General features: G+C 34.1%; 1 protein-coding gene across 10 annotated transcripts in view; it reads right to left on the bottom strand.

The window, feature by feature from the left end:
• The window catches only part of LOC143240030 (uncharacterized), a 90,608-nt gene that overhangs the window by 33,551 nt on the left and 34,243 nt on the right, over positions 1 to 22,814 (bottom strand). For all 10 annotated transcript variants that reach the window (XR_013021526.1, XM_076481791.1, XM_076481792.1 and 7 more), the window contains one exon: positions 11,090 to 11,328. Coding sequence is in view for 9 of the 10 variants with exons in the window: in XM_076481791.1 (XP_076337906.1) it covers positions 11,090 to 11,328 (239 nt within the window). In the remaining variant the exon portion in view is untranslated. The remainder of the gene's footprint in view (positions 1 to 11,089; positions 11,329 to 22,814) is intronic.

Here is a 22,814-nt window from a genome sequence, read left to right as displayed (position 1 = left end):
GCAGTCTGTAGCTGCCACTCAATATACCTCATGTTTGACGACTGACATGAGATGTGAAAGTTATCCACATAGAGCCCGTTTGCAACAGTACGAGAAAGTTGTTCAGTGATGGCATTAATCTTTATACTGAAAAGGGCGACACTCAAAACACAGCCCTGAGGTATTCCAAGTTCCTGTAGGAAAGAACGGAAAAGTGTCAAACCTACGTGAACTTGGAATTGCCTGTCATTAAAAAAATTTAATAAAAATGGGCAGATGGCCATATAACCCATATAAGTGGAGGTCTTGCAAAATGCCATACCTCCATGTTGTATCACAAGCCTTCTCAATGTCAAAGAATATTGATATAAGATGTTATGTTTGAGAAAGGTTTCTCTGACTGACGTTTCAAGTCAAATCAGGTGGTCCATGGTGGAGCTCTCTCATCGGAACCAACACTGGGTGGGCGAGAGGAAATTGTTTGATTCAAGGAACCAAACAAGATGAGCATAATCCAACCTCTCTAAGGTCTTACAGAGAGAGCTTGTTAAAGCAACTGGATGGTAATTTGAAGGAATCTTGGGATCCTTCCCAGGCTTAGAGAAAGGTAGGACAATAGCCTGGTGCAAGGCATCAGGAAAAACATTCTCCTGTCAGATCCAGTAAAAAAAGAATAGCAAAAAAATCAGGAGATAGATGGTGCAGCATTTTTTAGTGTACATCAGGTCTCACCGATGAAGGGCCAGTTTGATTTCCACCAGTGTAAAGTGATGATTATAGCCACAGAGAAAATCAGTTTGAAAGGAAAGAGGTGACTGCTCTGCCCGAGTTTTGATGGCTGATAAAGTAGATGATAAAGTAGAAGTGTTAGATACCTGGCTGATGCTTTCACCTAGAGTATCTGCGATGCTCCGGGTATCAGCTATTTCCTGGGCATCGGAAAGTGAGATTGAGAGGGGGACAGTATTATATTGCCCACTGACTTTTTGAATCTTGCCCCAAATGACTTTGGAACTTGTGGCAGAAGATATGCTGGTAGTGAACTTAATCCAAGGTTCCTTCTGGCTTTGATGTCTCACCTATTGAGCATGTGCACATGCCTACTGGAAAGCAATGCGGTGTGAATGTGTGGTATACCTACAAAAAGTATCCCACACTCATTTTTGTGCCTTCTGTGTCATGTGACAGGCAGGATCCCAAGGACAAGGATACTATGGAAAATGTATCGAGGTTTTAGGGATACACTTTAGCAAGAGCAGTGAAAGAGGGCCAGTTTGCTTGATCCAGCTTCTACCTGGGCATGTGGGTTGGGTGGCATTGGCCATGGCCAGTCTTTCTCAAAATTATAGGAAAATTATCACTGCCTTTTGGGTTATTGTCAACCCTTCATGAAAAGTGGGAGAATAATGAAGGGGAACAAACTGAGAGATTGATAGCAGTAAAGGACTAACTAAATGCATGAAAATAAGTGTAAGAACCAGTACTGAAAAGAGAAAGATTGTGATCAGAGAGTACAAGCTCTACAGAGCAGCCCCTCCTATCAATATTAGCACTTCCCCAGAGGGGATGATGTCCATTAGAGTGCCCCAAGATTAAAAAGGGAGACAGCAACTGTTCAATGAGAGGATCAAGGTCTGATTGATCATATGTCTCTCCAGGTGATAGGTAGAGAGAACAAACATTGATGGTATGACCAAAGGAAACATGGATGGCAACAGCCTCCAAAGGTGTGTTGAATGGCAAAGACAGGGTGGGTACATGCTGATCAGCCAACAGTGCCACCCCTTCATGCACTCATCCATCACACAGCCTGCCATTTTTGTACAAAGAAAACTGCCAAAAGATGACTGTATTGGCAGGTTTCAGAAATGTTTCCTGTAAGGAAAGACATACAGGATGGTAGGAAGCAATAATTGCTTTGATGTCATCCAGATTAAAATGTAAACCTCAACAGTTTCATTGTATCAAGGTTGCCATTTTTATTTATGTGTAGGCAAATTGGGTGGAGAACCCTTCTGTTTAAGAATGTCTTTTTTTGAGGGAGGTCTCTCAACCTGGGTTGATTGGGCAGGTCTTTGTTGTTGGAAGAGGATTCCAGCAACTGAAGCTGTGAACAAATGATCATTTTGCATATTGGGGTGGGAGAAGAAGATGTACCCGAGGAAATGCCCATACCCGGAACCATAGGAAGTGGATTTTAGGATTTGCTGGAATGTATGTTAGGGACAGAGATGGGTGTTGAAGTTGATTCAACTTTTTAAATCATGGAGGTCCAAAGACTTTTCATTTGGTTTGAGGACAATTCTTTTGGAGGCACAGAGAGATCAGTCTTGCACTACCACTAGAGTAGTGGAATGAAGTGCAGCAGCATACATCCAAGATGAGGTGGTGGACAGTAACTTTCGAGCCTCAGGATAAGTAATGTTTTGATTCATCTTTAAATGCTGCACCACTTTTTCTTCCAACCATTTAGGGTAAGAACAAAAGTAGGATGTGTGAGAGCCATTGCAATTAATGCAATAAGGGTACATTTCATACTTATTGACATTGTGGTCCTTGCTATCGCAACAAGCACATGTCAAGGAACTATGACACAATGTCTTTGAGTGACTGAACTGCTGACACTGAAAACATCTCAGAGGGTTTGGAATGTATGACCATATCTTGCAATTGTGATAACCTGCCTTGATGGTAGCAGGTGGATGAGATGATGTAAAAGTCAGAATGAGGACATTGGTCAGCATCATAATTCCATCTTTGCAAATGGAGAACACCACACTGCAAAAACTCCTTGGGTGGAGGAACCAGTGAAAATATCGGACTCAGGGATGTTCTTCAAATTCCCTGAACAATAACTCCTTGTGACGTATTCAATGTAGCGTTAAGTGTAACCTCAATAGGTATATCCCCAATCACCTTTGAATGCAAGAGGAATTCACTGTGTTGAGATGTGGATGTTTTTACCAATATGTCACCACAGCAAAGTTTTCTGACTGACTTTGGAGAGCCAGGAAGTCCCTCTAGTCCCTTCTGAATGAAAAAAGGGGACATCTGCTCTAAAGGTTTGTCTGAAAGAGAATGTAGTATAAGAAAATGAGGTACAAGTGATGATTGCTGCTCAAAATCTCCAAGGCATGGTCGTTTACCTATGAACTGTTTTTTCACTATTTTATTTATGTTTTTATTTGGAGGGTCCATTACAAAAAAAGAATATTTCAGTGCCCACTGACACCGTTCACCATGGAGCCCAACAAGGGGCCGCTATGGTTTCATGAACACTATACCCAAACACTAGCATCAGATACAACGTCCACAACACCTGTTGAGAGCATCCAACACTGGTACTTGGTTGACCCTAGCCCAAGTGGACCAGCCAATTGACCCCAGAAGAGTCAACCCAAGTGGTGTGTTAGGGTTGGACCCCTCAACCACCAGGATACTCTCCTCCCCTTCATGGGCCACCATGCATAGCAAACACATGGGTGGATGTTGACATCCCAGAGGAGTTAAATTGGAAGAAAAGAACCTTCCCTGGGAGATCCCCTCACCACATACAGGAATACAAACTGAAGGATTATTTTGCTTGATTTGATTGAATTTTACAATATGGAGTCATGCACTGGAAAGATACCTATCTAACAAATTTAAGGAGTTTTAACACAGTTACAAAAACTATCATCAGATATATTTCACCATTATCACAGTATGATGGTACTAAATTTCATTTACAAAACTTAAATATAATACTTTTGCAAGGCTGTATATTTACAAAACAATGTTAACAGATTCAGTAAAGATATTAAATAATGTCAAAAAATAAAGTTCATATTTTAATTTACAGCTGAAGAAAAAAGGAATTTGAAACTTCCTAAAGTTAAAATGAAAATCTTTAGAAAAAAATTACTTATATTGAGAACTAAAACTGTGTACTAATATTCCAAATAAAATAAAATGAATTCTTAGTATTAAAAAATGTGAATATTAAGCTGATGTAAGAGAAGTGAGCAACCAAAAATTATTTTTAAGACTCTATACATAAAAAATATAGGACACGAGTTGAAAAATATGTATTAAAATAGGTTTACCTGCATTAAACATAATGAAGGAAATAGTAATCATTTATAATCCACACTCAGGTAATCTTGTGGATCTTTTTTCTTTTATAACAGATTGTATACTTTTTGTACTTTTATTCTCCAATTTTATATTAAGTGGATTGTACTTATTTCTTGAATACATTGAATTGGAACTGGAACACAAATTCAGAATAACAGTTATCATTGCTAAGTACATATTAACAGAAATGTTGGTGAGTGAAATCCATTTATATAGGCTTAGTATCAAGTCTGAAAAAAAATGGCAAGATTAGTGGCACTCCAGTTAAAGGTTACCACCAATGCTGGGATTAGAAAACAGTACTATAATCGAGTGCATGACCCACTCTTCAAATATCATATGTCCATCCCATGAAAAGGTACCTGGTATTACAACATGGCATCATATGTGAATTTTATTTGCCAACAAATTCACATATTTTTTCACAAATCTCCTCATTCAACTGAACCCTCATTTGTGGTATATTAAAGCAATGAAATTGAAATGGCTGTCAAACCTTAACATTTACCTTACCTAAAAAAAGTGTTTCATATAAATAATTATCTTTCTGAACAATAAGAACTATTATACTATGTGCAACTGCTGTGGAGTTTCCTGTATATACTACAAGCCTTGACCAAACTCCCACCCCTACACATATCTACATGTATTAGTGAGCTTGGGATGTGATCATCATGATGCTGTAATTCTCCATGATCAGGATGCTGACACAACCTTTATGCACAGTAATCCCAGTTTATCATAAACTTATTCTTGATGAAGCAAACAAAAATGCACCAAAAATGGGGAAAAAGGATGGTGTAGAGAAGTATGCATTTATCTGAAATACATTATCAAGCATGGAAAAATTTAACTTAATAAATATTACTTTTCTGCAACCACTAAGAGCTAGAATCCTACAAGAGGATCATTGCAGGGACAATGAAGACTAATTAGAAAGATGATATCTTTCTGAAACAGTAAGTGAAGGGAAAAGCTCCTTGGGTGTGACTTCCATGAGACTGGGAATTCCCTAGTGCAGGAGAACCCAGTAGGACACAACATTCTTATTACATTTTTCCACTGTATAAAAGTTAACATTTTCCAACAATGAAAATATACTTTTGATAGACACTCCTCTTCTTTCACATTTAACTTCCTTATTTAGTGCTGCCCTCCATATGCAAACTTCTTTTCTCACCACAAGCCTTGAAGCTCCCATGTAAGCTTATGCATTTCTAAATGATATTGGTGTGTTATTGTATGCAAATAAGAATGCAACAACCCTAAAACCCTTCACCAATAAGTCTTAGTAAAGCTGACTTCCTCTATATCAATTGTTCAATCTTCACTATAAACTTTGGCAAGAAAGTGAGATGCCCACAAATGTGTGTGTGTGTGGAGGGGGGGGGGGGGAGTGGAAGCATGATCAGAAGTACCTATCAGAAATCCATTTTCAGTTTTGAAAATATTAACTTTCAATACAATATGTAACTTCCACTCACATCTAGGTAAAATTCCACTCTGAAACACTAGAGGGACCTGTACCTAGATAAGCCCTCTCTGGGGAATATTGGAAGGAAACACATAGAATGTAACCTCCTAAACCCTGGAACAGTATAGGAGCACACACCCATTGGATATTGCACCTTATTTGTACTAGGGCACATTCTTTGTCTTGAAAGGAAGAGTCACAAAGACAGGCAAAAGCTAAAAGCACAAATAATGACAGTCTCTGTTGAGAATTTTTCATCACTTACAGCAATGCACAGTGGAAAAAAACTGTGTGTGTGGACAGTATAAAGAGATAAGAACTAAGGGAATGAAAGACAGAAAATTTCGAAAGACAGGGAAAAATGTTGCCATGTGGCCTCAACCCATGCCCCCAGACTGTTACTGTTTCTAACAACTTTCTAATACATCTCTTGGCTTTCTCACATTTTCTTTAAAAAATATTCTCACGAAGGAAATTGTAAGTTACAAGTTAGATTGTTTGAAGAAGCAGAATAATTATTTCTACAATAATATTTTGGGATTTTAATAAAAGTTGAAAGATAAGGAAACAAATATTTGGACAATTCATTTGAAAAATAACTTTGGAAATGTCTATGTCAGAACAATTATATCATTAATATAAATGTAATTTGTGCAACCCATTGGATATTACTAAAAGCATTAATAAAAGACTTTTTTTAATTAAAAACAACTTTGTTACTGTGTTTACAACTGCAACATATTTGATACACGTCAATTTTGTTTTCCATAACATATACAAAAAACTATAAATATTTATATCCCAAAAACTTTTAATGTATTTACTCTTTGATAATTAAATTCAGAAGGCATTAAGGATTACAAAAATGAGCTTTTTAGACTTCATAACATCTTGTGCAATATTGTGTGAAATTTAAATTAAGCTACATCTTTGAATATAGATTTGGATATCAGCAGCACATCTCAAATAGGCAATAACCTTAATGCTAAGTTTAATACAACTCATCTGAGAGTTGAGCTAGTAAAAAATAAATACAAAAAAATACTGAACACTGAAATCCTCAATATTAGTTGTATTCAGAACCTCTTACCTGAAAATGTTGGTCATAAAGCTAAATATTACTAATCTGAAGTACAATGAGTGAACCCATAACGACATTTCTTTTACTTACTCTTTGATCATTCAGTTAACATAAAGCAGATAAGAACACAGTTTCAAACTTCCTTCAAGCATTACTTTCATATTGTTTTAACACATTAATCAAAATTAATAAAATGCTATACAAAAAGTTTTCTTTCAACACCAATACATCATAAGTCGTTCACAATACATTGATAACACAGCTGAAGTTATTGGGCTAATGTTGCTCCTTATCACATCACATGGATAAAGTAATCTTTTACATAAATAACAGCATAAAAATACATTCTAACAAACAAATAAAAAAACTGTCAAGAAAGGTTTTCACGGTTAATGTTGCAGAAGAAAAACTAAATTTTTAAATAAGTTTCTGAATACGATATATATTCATTGTTCAATTTATGATACCTGTTGCTAGTAGCCAAGTTAACATAAACACTCAAAAAGTGTCAAGTTTATGTTAATACTGGTTACAGTACTGATATAAAAGATGCACAAATGATGGGGGGAAAAAAACAGATATTACAAAAGAATTATGTGTTACTACAGCACTTTTGAAAAGCAGCCCTCTCTTATTCAGGTGTAAATGAACAAAGAAAACACAATTTTAGAAAATGATAAAAAATAATAATATATTTTTTATTAGTTAATTTTCACAATATGATGCATAATCAGTCAAAACCCATATGCAATAATGAAAGTTTTGTTTTGAATTTTATGCAAAGCCACTCTAGGGCTATCTGCGCTAGTCGTCCATCACATTGTAACACCCCCACAGTTGGAAGGGCAAGCATGTTTGGTGTGTTGGGGATTCAAACTCATAACTCTCGAATTACGAGTCAAGTGCCTTAACCACCTGACCATGTCAGGCCATTAATGAAAGGAAACAATGTACAAGGTTTTAACATTTAAGCATCATATTTTGAGATTATACAAAAATATTATGTTCATTTAAACACATTAATTAAAATAGTACGTGGAAATGTTTTTACAGTACTAACCTCAGCTAAAAAATTTACATGCAGTGAACATACTTTACTGATTAGAAGGTTTACTGCCTATTAATCATGTATAAGCAATGAATACTGGAACAAACGAACTCAAACTACATTTATGTTCTCTTTTACTCAGAACGAAGGCTGACAAAGCAATCTACAGGCTTATTTTGCACACCTACCATAATTTTACAAATGTACAAATAACTAAGCATGCATATTTGATACTAATACATTTTCCAGAAGAGCTCTTGAACAACACACATCACAATAGCAGACTTAATGCTTTTGTTTTCTTTGTTTCTTACAAATTGAATTCTTATTCAGGTTTTTAATGAATAATAATTGCTACTAATGGTTTAATTTGGCTAGCAAATTTTCTGCATGAGTTTGAGCACAAAAAATTATGCACTTGGCCAAATTTTATATTTGTTGTATAATCTTATTAAATAGTTAAGATATCATATGTTTTGAAAAGATGGTTTTAGTTAAATTTGATCTGTGCTCAAGATGATTGAATGTCAATAAAAATGACTAGTAATGAACCAACCCCATTTAGCTTTTGACTAATGATTACGTAGGCCTGCAAATTTAAACTTCACAAAAATTGTTTTGGCTTTAATATTGGATTATCCATAATTTAGCTATGTAGATTTCAAAAATACAAAAATAATATTCAATTTTTACTGTCACATAAGAAATTTTTACAAATTTGAAAGAAAAAAGAAACTCTTACTGAGATCAAATTATTATTTAATTTACCACAATGAACATTTCTTATTATTATGTTTGTTTACAAAAAAATACAAACAAACTGAAGAAAAGGGAAGAGCACTGATGTCAACCAACTATGCTTCCTCATCATCTTGACTGTTTTTGTGAAATCTATGTATTGCAATCTTTCTTTTATGTGTTGCATCTGGAGCATTTTGCTTCAATGATCAGCAGTAATCAGTCATAATACTGATGTTACATCTTCTCTGATATCTCCTCTCGATTTTCCTGATGGCACTGAGATTTTCAGGGCAATAGTCAATATGTGAGCATAAGAAATGAACGTTCAAAGCTCATATCACATCTCATCTCTTTGGATCTACTGAGCATGTTATTGACAATATTTTTGTGATTTGGGTGCTTGTTGTCTCTTACATTTGTTAATAACATCTTTAAAGGCAATCCATGCTTTGTTTTCAATTTTCCTGGTTGTCCTTTTGAACTTTTCATCCAGAGTCAATTTCCTAATCTGAGGCCCAACAAAAAAATTTCCTTCTTATTAAGTTTTGCTTTTGAAAGAGCTGGAAATTGTTCACACAGATAGTTAAAACAGTTCCTATCTTTGTCTAAGGCCTTTACAATCTGCTTAATTAAGCCCAGTTTTTCATTAAGTGGAGGTAATAGGACTTTCTTTGTATCAACCAAATTTTCACATTCAATGTTGTTTGTTTTTTTATTCTGATATCAGGCTGACTCTCTGTGGCCATTGCTTCATTTTTATCCAGTGCTGATTTTGTGCTCTGCTATCTCATTCACACATTAAACATGGAAACTATGTATCACTGGAATGTCAAACCAACAATAATACAAAGGACTTTTAAGTCTCCACAAAACAGCCAATTATGTTTTTCTGTATTTGACTTAATTATTAAGTTCAAGATTTTCATATCTTTTCTTCAAGGGAACTGAATGAGCAATAGGAACAGATGCATATGTGTTATCATTGTGAAGAACCACTTCTGGACTACTTTTGGAGGAGTCAATGAACATTAACATTTTCCTAAATTGAAAATGTATTTCCAATAATACTTACCTCTGCTGACACTACAGCTATTTCTTATTATACAAGGTTTCTATGCCTTTGTCCATTTAAGCACTGATCCCTTGGAAAAATCTAATTTGCAAAATTCTCCACCAACTTCAATACATCCTCTATTTAGGTACTGTATATAAGCACACTAATCAGATAATGTCGTCACTTTTTCAAGACTTAAACTGACTCTTAGTGGGAGGACAAAGTGTGGGAATGTCAACAGAGGTAAGTATTATTGGAAATACATTTTCAGTTTAAGAAAATAACACCTTCCAAAATATACTTATCATCTGCTACAATATAGTTAGAAGTGGACAAACCTTCCCCTTAACCAAAGGAAACAGAACTCATCCTGTCTAGAACTATAAACACTCATCCTCACTTCCCAGCAGATTCATCCCACTTGCCCCTGGAATTATGGGGAGGAAGGGGAACAAGTGTGCTCAACCAGAGACCCTGGATTAAATCACCCAGTGTTTAGAATTATGAGAAAACAGTGGACCCTCTCCATGAACAATATACTGAGCCAATATTGATAAAAAATGAAAGCCCATGTACACTTCATCAGATATGAGCTGGTATAACAAGTAAATTGGTGCCACTCCTACTGAAATTTAGAAAAAAAACATCCAGAGAGTAGGGGTGTTCTCAACTTCACCCTGTTCTCCGAGAGTGGAGAACCACATACACTCTGGAGAAAAGTCTCTGTCAACCATCCTAGTGACTGGAAACTAGATGCTGTAAAAACTCCCTAGCTCCATTAGTATAATCTGGGAAAGTAATTTGCACCGGGTAGCCCTGAAGAGAAGTGCAATAGGTGAACTGAGATCCCTAGATTTTAAAAGCAAACCAGTCCTGATTTATTCAATTCAATAATCAGCAGGAATGTGCAGGATTCCCCTTTGGCCTTATTAATGATAGCCCATGAGTGGCAGTTCATGAAAATACCATCTGGTAGGTACTTAAATGATCTGATGGAACATCCCATTTCCAAGAGCCTGTTAGAACCTTAATAATTACAATGAAAGTGTAGATATGAAATGATGAACAATGCTTGCCAATTCAACACTCATCTCACAGGGGAATCCTGTGAAAAGTAAAGGGACCCTTGAAATAAAAGAGAAAAGATGGAGAAAGTTATTCACTCCTGGTTAAACTTGAGCAGATGTGGTCAAAATAACTACATGGGGTAACTGAAAACCATCACAAAAGAAAAGTATTTGAAGAAGTCCACATACTAGCTTGCACAATGTCTTGCAGAAGAGTAAGAGACTATTACACCATTGATTTCTAAATATAGAAGCTGTTGCTACAAATAAACATATAAATAGAATACAACTACTTCATCAGTGTAAACTGTCAGCACTCTAGATAATGACTATATTTCAGAGCTTACAGTTCCAGACAAACCTAAGATGTAAAGTTAGTAGCAACAGATATGTGATAGGTAGTCATGTTTAGGAACTTAAATATTTATTGGACATACATAGGTTCAAAACTTACTTAAATTTAGTTTTCACTATTTCTAAAGTTTGGCAACATGACACAGGAAATACCTATCTTGAAAACATTGCTTACATGTTTGTGAATACAACTTTCTTCATCAGTTTTGTGTTTACTTCTACTTATATGTTCACTATCACAGCTATCATCATCACTCCTGAGTCTGCTTCTGCCCAACTGTTCATGGCTAGAGCTATCTTCATCACTTTTATATCTACTTCTTTTTATTTGGTCATAACTACAGCTTTCATCATCAGTTCTGTGTCTGTCTCTGCTGCTATCACTGAATTCTTTTAAATATGCAAATTCTTTGACTGAAAAAAAAAATTCTACAGTTAGACATTTGTGCAAATTAATGTTTGATTTATAACTTCTCAGTAGTGTTCTACTTGATATGAATATACAGTTCCTTACTTGGAATATACTTCAACTGTTAAAAAGTATGTGAACCTTAACTTTGATGTTTTTACAAGTTAGTCCAGGATTTAGTTGTACTTTCTGAATGTTTGAAAGAGGGAAATATACCAAAACTAAAGTGTTTTAAATAATAAAACGAGTGATAGACAAACGGAATCTTTAAGGTATAAAATTCTGCATTGTCTGTTTAGCCAATGAACTGTTCAAAATAATTTTTTTTTTAATTCACACAAGACAAAAATTAGTGAAATAGTAATTAAAATGTTAACTAAAATAAAAAACACATAATATAAGAACTGTAACTTTTATTTTTCTATTGGCACACAAAACTGAAGCAACTTATGTCAAGAGCAAATGACAATCTGAAATGTAAAAATACATCATAATATACCTAAATTACCAACTTAGGATGAAAATATACAAAAACTTGTGAAAGGTCTGATAATTTTGGTATTAAGTTTAAATTAGTAGTAACACTGAACATGCAAAAAAAAAAACAATTAGTCTACAAATGCACCTCATGTCCTTGTAGTCTGAAAGAAAGGATATTACATAGTGCATGAAACATGCCTAAAAACAATAAGTGTTGTTAAATTCTGAAATAAGATAAAACAAATATATCATCACCTACACTTATAAATTCAATGAAATGTCTGTTGTAGTAATCAAAAATTTTTTTGATCTTCAAATATCTTAGGGTAAGTACTTTATGAGGCAAATGATGGTAAAATAAAGATCTTCCCAATGGTCTTGTTGCACATAAATGTATGAATGTTAAATGAAAAAGGGTAAGATACACTTTAGAAGATAAATTTAGGAATTAGGAGAGCAAAATGTGGGATGTTGTGGGCTTTTATTCTTATGCGAGACTAACAAACAGGAGGTTAAGACACAGATGGTGTATCTATACAATGTGGGTTCTACTTCTTAGTCACCTCCAAAACCTTGGATACATTTTATAATCCAATGTTGTAACTTTTACACTAAGATCTTTTAAAAATATGCAGCATATTTTGTTGAATTTTAATATTTTGTTTATGGCCTAAAAATTTATGGTTATAATAATAATTAATCAGATGTTGGGATTTGCTATTTTAACACAGTCCGTCCTCATGATTTTGTTTACTTATTTGGCTTCATTTTGATGAAATTATCTAATTTCACTAATACATATACATCCACAATATATATGTAAAAATGGCTGGTATGGGTTGAGAAAATTTTTTTTTTATGTAGAGGAACGAACAACGTTTCGACCTTCTTTGGTCATCATCAGGTTTACAAAGAAAGAAAGAGACAACTGATTGACAGCTGACCACATGTTTGAAGGGAGTTGAGTAATTGTGTAATTATATTTCCAAAAACAACTAAAAACATCATCTTACACAATTTTCTCAAAGAAGTTTCTCACAAAACCATCAACATAATTCCACAAAACAAAAAACTAAAAGAACAATTTTACAAAAGGAAAAATTAATTCCATTAAAAACCTAAAACAAGACAAAACAAAAATTCTTGTAGCAGATAAATGGAATTGCTAGTCATAATGAACAAGAATGAATACATCCAAAAAATGAAGAACATCCTATCAGACAAAAACAAATTTAAACCAATACACACAAATCCAACAAAGAAACATGAAATGCAACTGAACAAAATACTACTAAAAATTAAAAAAGCCAACACAATTTCAAAAACACTTTATTCCAACCCATGCAAAATTGACTCATGCACACTACAAATAAATAGCATCCTCAAACCTCATAAACCAGATTGTCCATTATGACCAATAATGCCCACATATGAATCATTTAGTTACAATCTTGGTAAATACATAGCATGGGCATTCTCCAAATATGTAACATCAGTCAGCTCATTCATCAAAGACTCTTTTAATTTTAAGTCTAACCTTAATCAACTTAATCATAAATCCATGATGGCCAGTTTCGATGTTATATCCCTCTATGCAAAAGTCCCAACCGCTAAAGCCTGCAAGATAGCCTTAGAACTCTATATCTGAAACCCTAACCCATCTATATACATTCCCAGCAACCAATTAGCAACCCTCATAGAATTCACCACAATGAAGACAAACTTCATGTTCAGCAACCACAACCATATACAAACAAATGGCCTAAGCATGGGCAACCCAGTATCACCAGTTCTAGCCAATATTTTTATGACACAAGTTGAAACACAAGCAATTAACACAGCATTACATCCACCACTATACTGGTACGGATATGTGGATGACACGATTGTGGGATTCACATCTGCAGAACACACTTTTAATTTTTTCAATCACATTAACTCCATACATCCCAACATTAACTTAACATGTGAAGAGGAAGAAAGCAATGAAATATCATTTCTTAACCTCAAAAATATAAGAACAGATACACAATTTAAAACAGAAATCCACCAAAAAATCACCCATAATGGACTATACATTCCTTGGGACTCAGCACATGAAACAAAACAAAAACTCAATATACTAAAAAACCAAATAAACACAGCCATAAAGCTATGCTCACCAGATAAAATTAACAATGAATTAGACAAAATAAAACAATATTTCATCAACATCAATAAGTTTCCTACAGAAACCATGGAAAACATTATACGCACACACCTAGACACAACGCACACAAGTAACAACAGTAAATATACCCCACGATTTAAAAAATCATGAAACCATTAACTGCTGCATACCATATATTCACAACATCAGCAGGAAAATAACCAACATTTGGCAAAAACTAGTAACAAAATATGACATTCAAAAACTAGGCACAAAACTAAGGTCTATACTGTGTAAAAGCTACAATGACAAACACCACATCAACCTTATTTATAAAATACAATGTGATAACTGCCATGATTTCTATATTGGAGAAACAAGCAGAAAAATGTAAACCAGATTCAAAGAATATAAAAGTCACTTTCGCATGTTTTCGAACACTGCAAATCAAATAAAACCAAAATTACCATAAAAAACACCCAAATACTAAATAAAGAAATAAACATAAAAAATTTAAAATTAAAGAAGCCTTACTTATACAACAGCTCAAGCCCAACATATATCAATACAGAAGAACACTTTTATACCTATATTAATAAATATAATCAAACATCTAAGCATGCCCTCTACATTCCTACACTCAATTACACAACCCCCTTCAAACATGTGGTCAGCTATCAGTCAGTTACTTCTTTCTTTCTTTTTGAACCTGACGATGACCAAAGAAGGTCAAAATGTTGTTCGCTCCTCTACATAAAAAAATTTTCTCAACCCATACCAGCTGTTTTTACATATATAAGACACTTATGTTGTGCAGGTAAAGACTAACAAATGCAAGTTATCTCCTCCAAAAGATGGAGGTTGTGAGCAGCAAAAGACACATGACAAATTTGGTGTGAAGAAACAAAAAGCAGATGGGGACTGTCCACAAATACATTAAAATACACCAATAATATCAGGTGAAAAGATTGCAGAAAATAGAGGAATTCCATGGAACAAAGAGACATAAACAACATAAATGAAAGGAGGAACAAAGAGCCATATAACATAGCAGGAAGTGAAGTGGACAAAGAAGGTGATCCAGATTAAAACAGGAGAACAGATGGAAAAAGGATCTCAAGGAAATAGGATAAAACACTTAACTATCTTCCTGCACAGCTGATATCCTGGAAAGGAAGGTCTGATTCAGATAGAAGACAACTTATGAGGAATAATAAAGGATGCAGAAAACATTTAGTGTCATAAATATTAGACTGATGTTGACTGTATGACAGAAGGGAAAGGAAAGAGATCATGAGAGGAAAATTATATAAGAAACACAGGGAAACCCACACAGGGCATAAAAGATAATACTGAGATTCCAAACCAACAGAATAAAGGAATGTGGAGGATGGACCAGACAAAAGGAACTGAATAGAACTGGAATAACTAGAAAAGAGAAAGCATTTCTGAAATGGGAGAAAGGAAGGTGTTTGACAGGGTGGCCCTATAAAGAGTAACTGTTTATACAGATAAATCATGAACAAACAACCAGATGAAGAACTGGGACAGGTGATCAAAAGCCAAAGCAAATAGACCAAAGTCTCTTATATACAGACAAGGAGGAAGGGGGAATGATATGAACAAGGAAAAACACTACACATGCAGGACAAGCCCACACATAAGGTTAAACAAAAGATAGATGTGAAACTGGAGTGTGGTGATGTTGGGATGAAAAATGCCAAATTCCTGTTGTTAGACAAGTGATCAGGATGTAGATAACGGAAAGGTCTGTAGCTCGGTAATAGTAGAGCAGAAGGAACCACACTTGAGCCAGCCAATACAGAGCAACCAGGTGTTTTAGGAACAGAATCCAAGAGAGAAATCTGCTTGGAATGTAAGCACATGGGTAAAGACCCCTTCAATCTGGACTGAAAATATTCACCCTAAGAGCTGATGGTTGAGAAATTGGAAACCAAAACAGAAGGAAATTTGGCATTCCAGTGAGTGGAAAATGCATATATAAGCAGAGTTCCCAGTTGATAACACACCCATGAAAAAACCTGAGGATGAAAGGGCCACAACAGCTGTAACTTTGGACAAGTGACATGCCAGAACAATTATGTTGTGGTTGTTGCTCTAGTACAGGAGCCTGAAAACACAAAGATCTAGACTTTGTTGCCCTTTGTTTGATAATGTAACTGATGAGTGGAATTGTCAAATGAACCACAACCACCAACCCCCCCACAGGAATGAGAAGAAGTGATACAGAGCCTGAAGAACAGTAAACAGTTCCAGGATGTGGAAATGGAGAGTAGCCTCCTGGACTGACTACTGACCCAAAACCTCTGGGAAATCAAGGAAATCCCTCTAGCCCACCAAGGAAGCATTTGCAAACAGTTGAGACTTGGTACAAGTTGGAGGAATGAAAACCTCTACTATGGCCAAGTACCTGTCAAACCACCAAGCAATGTTAACTCTGATCGCATGTGGGAGATGGGATGGTCCAAAGAATCTTGGAAGAAGTTCTACTGGGTGATAAACATTCAATGAAAGACCTAAGGAAATAAGAACTTCCCTAGAAGCCCACAACCCCAAAAGTGAGAGAAGAGGAGAACGTAATGCCTTCTTGACTGTCCATTCCATACCCTGGAGCCTAAGCGAAGAAGGCTGGGCATGAACAAAATGGGAAATGTGGAGAATCCCCAGTTGAATAAGATCCTGTGAGAGGGTAGTAAAGGACATCTCCAACTGGATGAAAATCCCCAACCAAGAGAGCTGAAGAAAAACCAAATGGCAGAACCCAGAACCTGAAAACAGAATTACAGCAGACAAACTGTAGAAAAATGGTGTGACACTGTGGCAAAATCCCACTGAAAGATTCAAAATGAAGCAAGGTGTCTTTAAATAAGAATACAGCCAGAAAAAAGGTATGATGGGATTCCAATTTCCTATGTTTCTGGAGAAAAACAGATGGGAGTAAAACCCTGGTTGAGTGGGCACCACCCACTTGACAGCTCCTTTGGGTAATGGGTCTTAAACAGGCTTGAGGAGATATGATCCTGATGAGGAAGAAAAAATGAAAACCTGGAAAGCAGATAGAGGGGGATCTGTTATGATGTGTAGCCAAAAAATAATGCATAAACTAAATATACTGAGATTGTTCATTAGTAATAAACAAACAAAACAAAAACATTGAAAGTCTATAAAGTACATAAAAAAACAAACTTGCAAAACAATAAGTAACACCTGGATTACAAAACCATTAAATGAACTTAGAAGATAAATGACACTTGAATATCAATCATACAAGTCCACCCAATTTTATTAGACAAATGACAAAAATAAAACTGACACTAGAGAATGAGAATAAAAAAGTAATCAATTAATTGTAACACTAAGAAAGTTTAAGTTGCATCTAATTCCATATTAAATGCAAATAACAGTAAAGAAAAGGAACTTACAAAAAAAAAATATTAACAATGAAAAGAAGTAAAAATCTAAATAAAAAAGGAGTAATCTAACTTCAAAAGCAAGTTCAAATAAAATTAACATAAAAGTATAAAAATACAATCAACTTACCCAACACTGAACAGAGAAGACATGAATGCTTAAATTATCAAGTGCAGTAAATAGATCTATATACGTAAAAATGGCTCGTTTGGGTTGAGAAAATTTTTTACATAGAGAAGTGAACAATGTTTCGACCTTCTTCGGTCATCGTCAGGTTCACAAAGAAAGAGGTAACTGACCGGAAGCTGACCACATGTTTGAAAGGGGTTGTGTAATGAGTGTTGAAATGTAGAGGGCAGGCTTAGATGGTTGAATATACAATTTTATATTATTTTTTTTTATTATTATTATTTATTGTATTACATTTTAATATAGATATAGAGGTGTTCTTTTGTAATGGTTTATTTTGGGCTTAAGTTGTTGTATAAGTAAGACTTCTTTAATTTTGCATTTGTTTATGTTTGTTTCTTTATTTAGTATTTGAGTGTTTTCTATGGTTATGTTGTGTTTATTTGACTTGCAGTGTTTGAAAATGTGTGAAGGTGACCTTTTATGTTCTTTAAATCTGGTTTCCATTTTTCTACTTGTTTTTCCAATATAGAAGTCATGGGAGTTATCACATTGTATTTTATAAATAATGTTGGTGTGATGTTTGTCAGTGTAGTTTTTGCATAGTATAGACCTCAGTTTTGTGCCTGGTTTTTGAATAAATTTGGTATTAACTGGAATGTCATATTTTGTTACAAGTTTTTGCCAAATGTTGGTTATTTTTCTGCTAATGTCGGGAATATATGGCATGCAGCAGTATATGGTGTCGTGATTTTTTGATTCGTGAGATATATTTACTTTTGTTGATTGATTTTGCTTTATGTCTGTGTGTGTGTATAATATTTTCTACGGTTTGTGGAGGAAACTTATTGACGTTGATGAAATATTGTTTTATTTTGTCTAATTCATTGTTAATTTTATCTGGTGAGCATAGTTTTATGGCTGTGTTTATTTGGTTTCTTAGTATGTTGAGTTTTTGTTTTGTTTCATGTGCTGAGTTCCAAGGAATGTTTCGTCCAGTATGGGTGATTTTTCAGTGGCTTTCTGTTTTAAATTGTGTATAGGTTCTTGTAATTTTGAGGTTATGAAATGATATTTGATTGCTTCCTTCTTGTTCAAATGTGAAGTTGATGTTGGGATTTATAGCATTAATGTGATTGAAAAAATTAAGTGTGTGTTCTGTAGATGTGAATCACACAATCGTGTCATCTACATATCTGTACCAGTATAGTGGTGGATGTAATGCTGTGTTAATTGCTTGTGTTTCAACTTGTGTCATAAAAATATTGGCTAGAACTGGTGATACTGGGTTGCTCATGCTTAGGCCATTTGTTTGTATATAGTTGTGGTTGTTGAACACGAAGTTTGTCTTCATCGTGGTGAATTCTATGAGGGTTGCTAATTGGTTGCTGGGAATGTCTATAGATGGGTTAGGGTCTCAGATATAGAGTTCTAAGGCTATCTTGCAGGCTTTAGCGGTTGGGACTTTTGCATAGAGGGATATAACATCGAAACTGGCCATCATGGATTTATGATTAAGTTGATTAAGGTTAGACTTAAAATTAAAAGAGTCTTTGATGAATGAGCTGACTGATGTTACATATTTGGAGAATGCCCATGCTATGTATTTACCAAGATTGTAATTAAACAATTTATATGTGGACATATTGGTCATAATGGACATCTGGTTTATGAGGTTTGGGGATGCCGTATATTTGTAGTGTGCATGAGTCGGTTTTGTGTAGGTAGGAATAAAGTGTTTGTGAAATTGTGTTGGCTTTTTTAATTTTTAGTAGTATTTTGTATAGTTGCATTTTGTGTGTCTTTGTTAGATTTGTATTTGTTTAAGTTTGTTAGTGTCTGATAGGATATTCTTCATTTTTTGGATGAATTCATTCGTATTCACTATGACTATAGCGTTTCCTTTATCTGCTTTTAGAATTATAATGTTTTTGTCTTGTTTTAGGTTTTCAATGGAATTAATGTCTCTTTTTGTAAGATTTTTGTCTCTTTTGTAAGAAGGAAGCAATCAAATATCATTTCTTAACCTCAAAATTACAAGAACCGATACACAATTTAAAAGAGAAATCCATCGAAAAATCACCCATACTGGACTACACATTCCTAGGCAATCAGCACATGAAACAAAACAAAAACTCAACATACTAAAAAACCAAATAAACAAAGACATACAACTAAGCTCACCAGATAAAATTAACGATGAATTAGACAAAATAAAACAATATTTCATCAACATCAATTAGTTTCTTCCACAAACCATATAAAATATTATACACACACACACACACAGACATAAAGCAAAATCAACCAACAAAAGTAAATATATCTCATGAATCAAAAAATCATGAAACCATATATTGTTGCATACCATATATTTCTGACATCAGCAGAAAAATAACCAACATTTGGCAAAAACTTGTAACAAAATATGACATTTCAGTTAATACCAAATTTATTCAAAAACCAGGCACAAAATTGGGGTCTATACTATGCAAAAACTACAATGACAAACACCACACCAACATTATTTATAAAATACGTGATAACTGCCACGACTTCTATATTGAAGAAACAAGTAGAAAAATGGAAACCAGATTTAAAGAACATAAAAGTCACCTTCACACATTTTCAAACACTGCAATTCAAATAAACACAACATAACCATAGAAAACACTCAAATACTAAATAAAGAAACAAACAAAGGCAAAATTAAAATAGCCTTACCTATACAACAACTTAAGCCCAAAATAAACCAATACAAAGGAACACTTTTATATCTATATTAAAATATGATATAAATAATAATAAAAAAAAATAATACAAAATTGTATATTCAAACCTGCCCTCTACATTCTGACACTCATTACACAACCCCTTTCAAACATGTGGTCAGCTTCCGGTCAGTTACCTCTCTCTTTCTTTGTGAACCTGACAATGACCGAAGAAGGTCGAAACGTTGTTCACTTTTCTGTCACTTTTCTAGGTAAAAAAATTTTCTCAACCCAAACGAGCCGTCTTTACGTATATATTTCTGTACAAGTGGGTTTTCTTGACATCACTGATTAATAAATAGATCTACCCACACAAGCTGATATAAAGTCACTATGCATAAGTATTCTGATGGGAAGTGAAAAACTTTTTACATATCTCCTGGGAAAACCACAATAACCCAGCAGCAAATACTGTGTAAACACAGTAATAGGTGGAAAGTGCTATGGTTGTTGTTGTTGTTTTGAATTAAGCACAAAGCTACACAATGGGCTATCTGTGCTCTGCCCACCACGGGTATCAAAACCTGCTCTTTAGCATTGTAAGTCCACATACATACTGCTGAGCCACTGGGGAGCAAAAGTGCTATGAAAAGACAATTTCCACATAGTAGTTATGTTCCTCTTTACAAAAACTGTAATGTGGAGAAAAAAAAAATCAGTGGTCAAACTTTAGACATGAACTCCTGCAAACAAAAGATTGTGTTTCTCCAGGAGACATCCTTGACCCTGAGACCTGAGGACTAGTATTCTAATTATAGCAGGAATTTCATTATCTGCCATATTTAATCTCAAATTCATATGAATCAAGTAGAATGTGGAATAAAAACATTTGTAAAACAAATGAGAAGAAACAATGCAAATCAAACAGAAGTAGTTGAAACTGGTATAAATTTGTGATCAATAACAATCAAAATCTTGTAGCCAAATGAAGAATGATTTTTAAACATTTCAAAACACAAGTTTTGACTATATACACTAGTATAGGTGGTGCAGTATGATTGATGGTGGGTAATCACATGTTGCTACAATGACACAAAAAATAAAGGAGTATATGAAACTGGTGCACTATTGAAAATTTTAGTAATGTTTAAAAAAACAAATTAAGGTTGAGATAGTTTTATGTGAGAGAAGGTAGTACCATTTTGGAAACACTGCTAGGTGCTTAAAATAATTGGGGCTTGGGCTTCTAGGTGCAGGCATTTCAGTATGATATCAATCATGGTCTTTGTTCCTATTTTTCAAGACATGAACTGGGAATATTGGGCAAGCTCAAAGAAAATCAGGGGAAAAGGCCCTATGTGCAAATGTTCTTGCAGAATCCTGTATTTTAATTTCTTTAAAAATATCCACTACAACTGGTACCAATAACTTTATACAAATGTAGAGAACAAAAAAAATTATAATTTGATTGTCAGGTTTAAAAACAAAGTAACTAGAAATTTATGATTTTATTCCATTAAATGAATTTTCACAACATTTGTTCCAAAAATGTTTAAGGTCTGTTCTGCTATAAACTACAGTATAAAAATATAATGCTTAAAATAAAAATTATAATGATATTTCTTTTATATAAAGTATAATAATGTTACTTTTAATAAAAGTGTCTAACACATTGCATTTGCCAACCTTCATTCAAAAGGAGAATTTATCATCATTACACAATGAAGCAAACACACTACACTAAAACAAGTTGTAGTTTCAAAATCAACATCTACATTGCATGTGGAGCAATATATGTCAGTACATATAAGAATAACTTTGAAAATATGATTCATTTTCATTGCAGTATGATCCTACCTGGTGTCTGAGCTTATAGATAATGCTATAATACAATATTTTACATAATATGAATGTTGACACATTGGAATATGCAACCTTCTTGTCCAGTACATCTATACCCATTATTAGGCTATGTTACAAAAAGATTAAAGAATCAAGGAGGCACATTCTATCTTCCCAAACAGTGTTTAAAATCTTTGGAACAAAAAATTAACAATACTGCTTTAACCCTTTCCTAACAGGCTTGGTATCATATACAAGAGTTCATATATACATCTGTACAAGTATTTACACCATAACTTTTGATACAGTATTTATAACTTCACAAAATGTGGCAGACTTTTAGTAGAGATTATAACTTTTTGTACTCAAACAATTAGATTTTTTAATGAAATGTTTTTACTGAAGATTTGTTTGTGACACTATTGAGTCTGTTTGGTTATTAGTGAAGTAATTTCATGTTATGATTAAAAAACTGTTCTTCATAACAAAACTCTCAAATATTATTTGTGTAATCTCTAAAACCTCCTAAATACATTTCAAACATTTGTTTTCAGTAAGATTTTATTTATATTTTATGTTATTTTCTATATGCTCTTGGGGTCCACAATTGACTGAACCTGAAACCATGATGAAAAAAATTAGGATTATAAATAATGTCTCCTTTCGTGCTAGATTGACTACCTATTATAATACAAAAATACAAATGTTTAGTCTAAGTAGCTTAAGTCTCATAATATTATATATTTGT

This window comes from Tachypleus tridentatus, chromosome 13, assembly GCF_004210375.1.
Source record: "Tachypleus tridentatus isolate NWPU-2018 chromosome 13, ASM421037v1, whole genome shotgun sequence".
In the NCBI taxonomy this organism is placed as follows: Eukaryota; Metazoa; Arthropoda; class Merostomata; order Xiphosura; family Limulidae; genus Tachypleus; species Tachypleus tridentatus.
The sequence above is the reverse complement of the archived record's forward strand: the minus strand, read 5'-3'. Positions and strand labels throughout refer to the sequence as shown.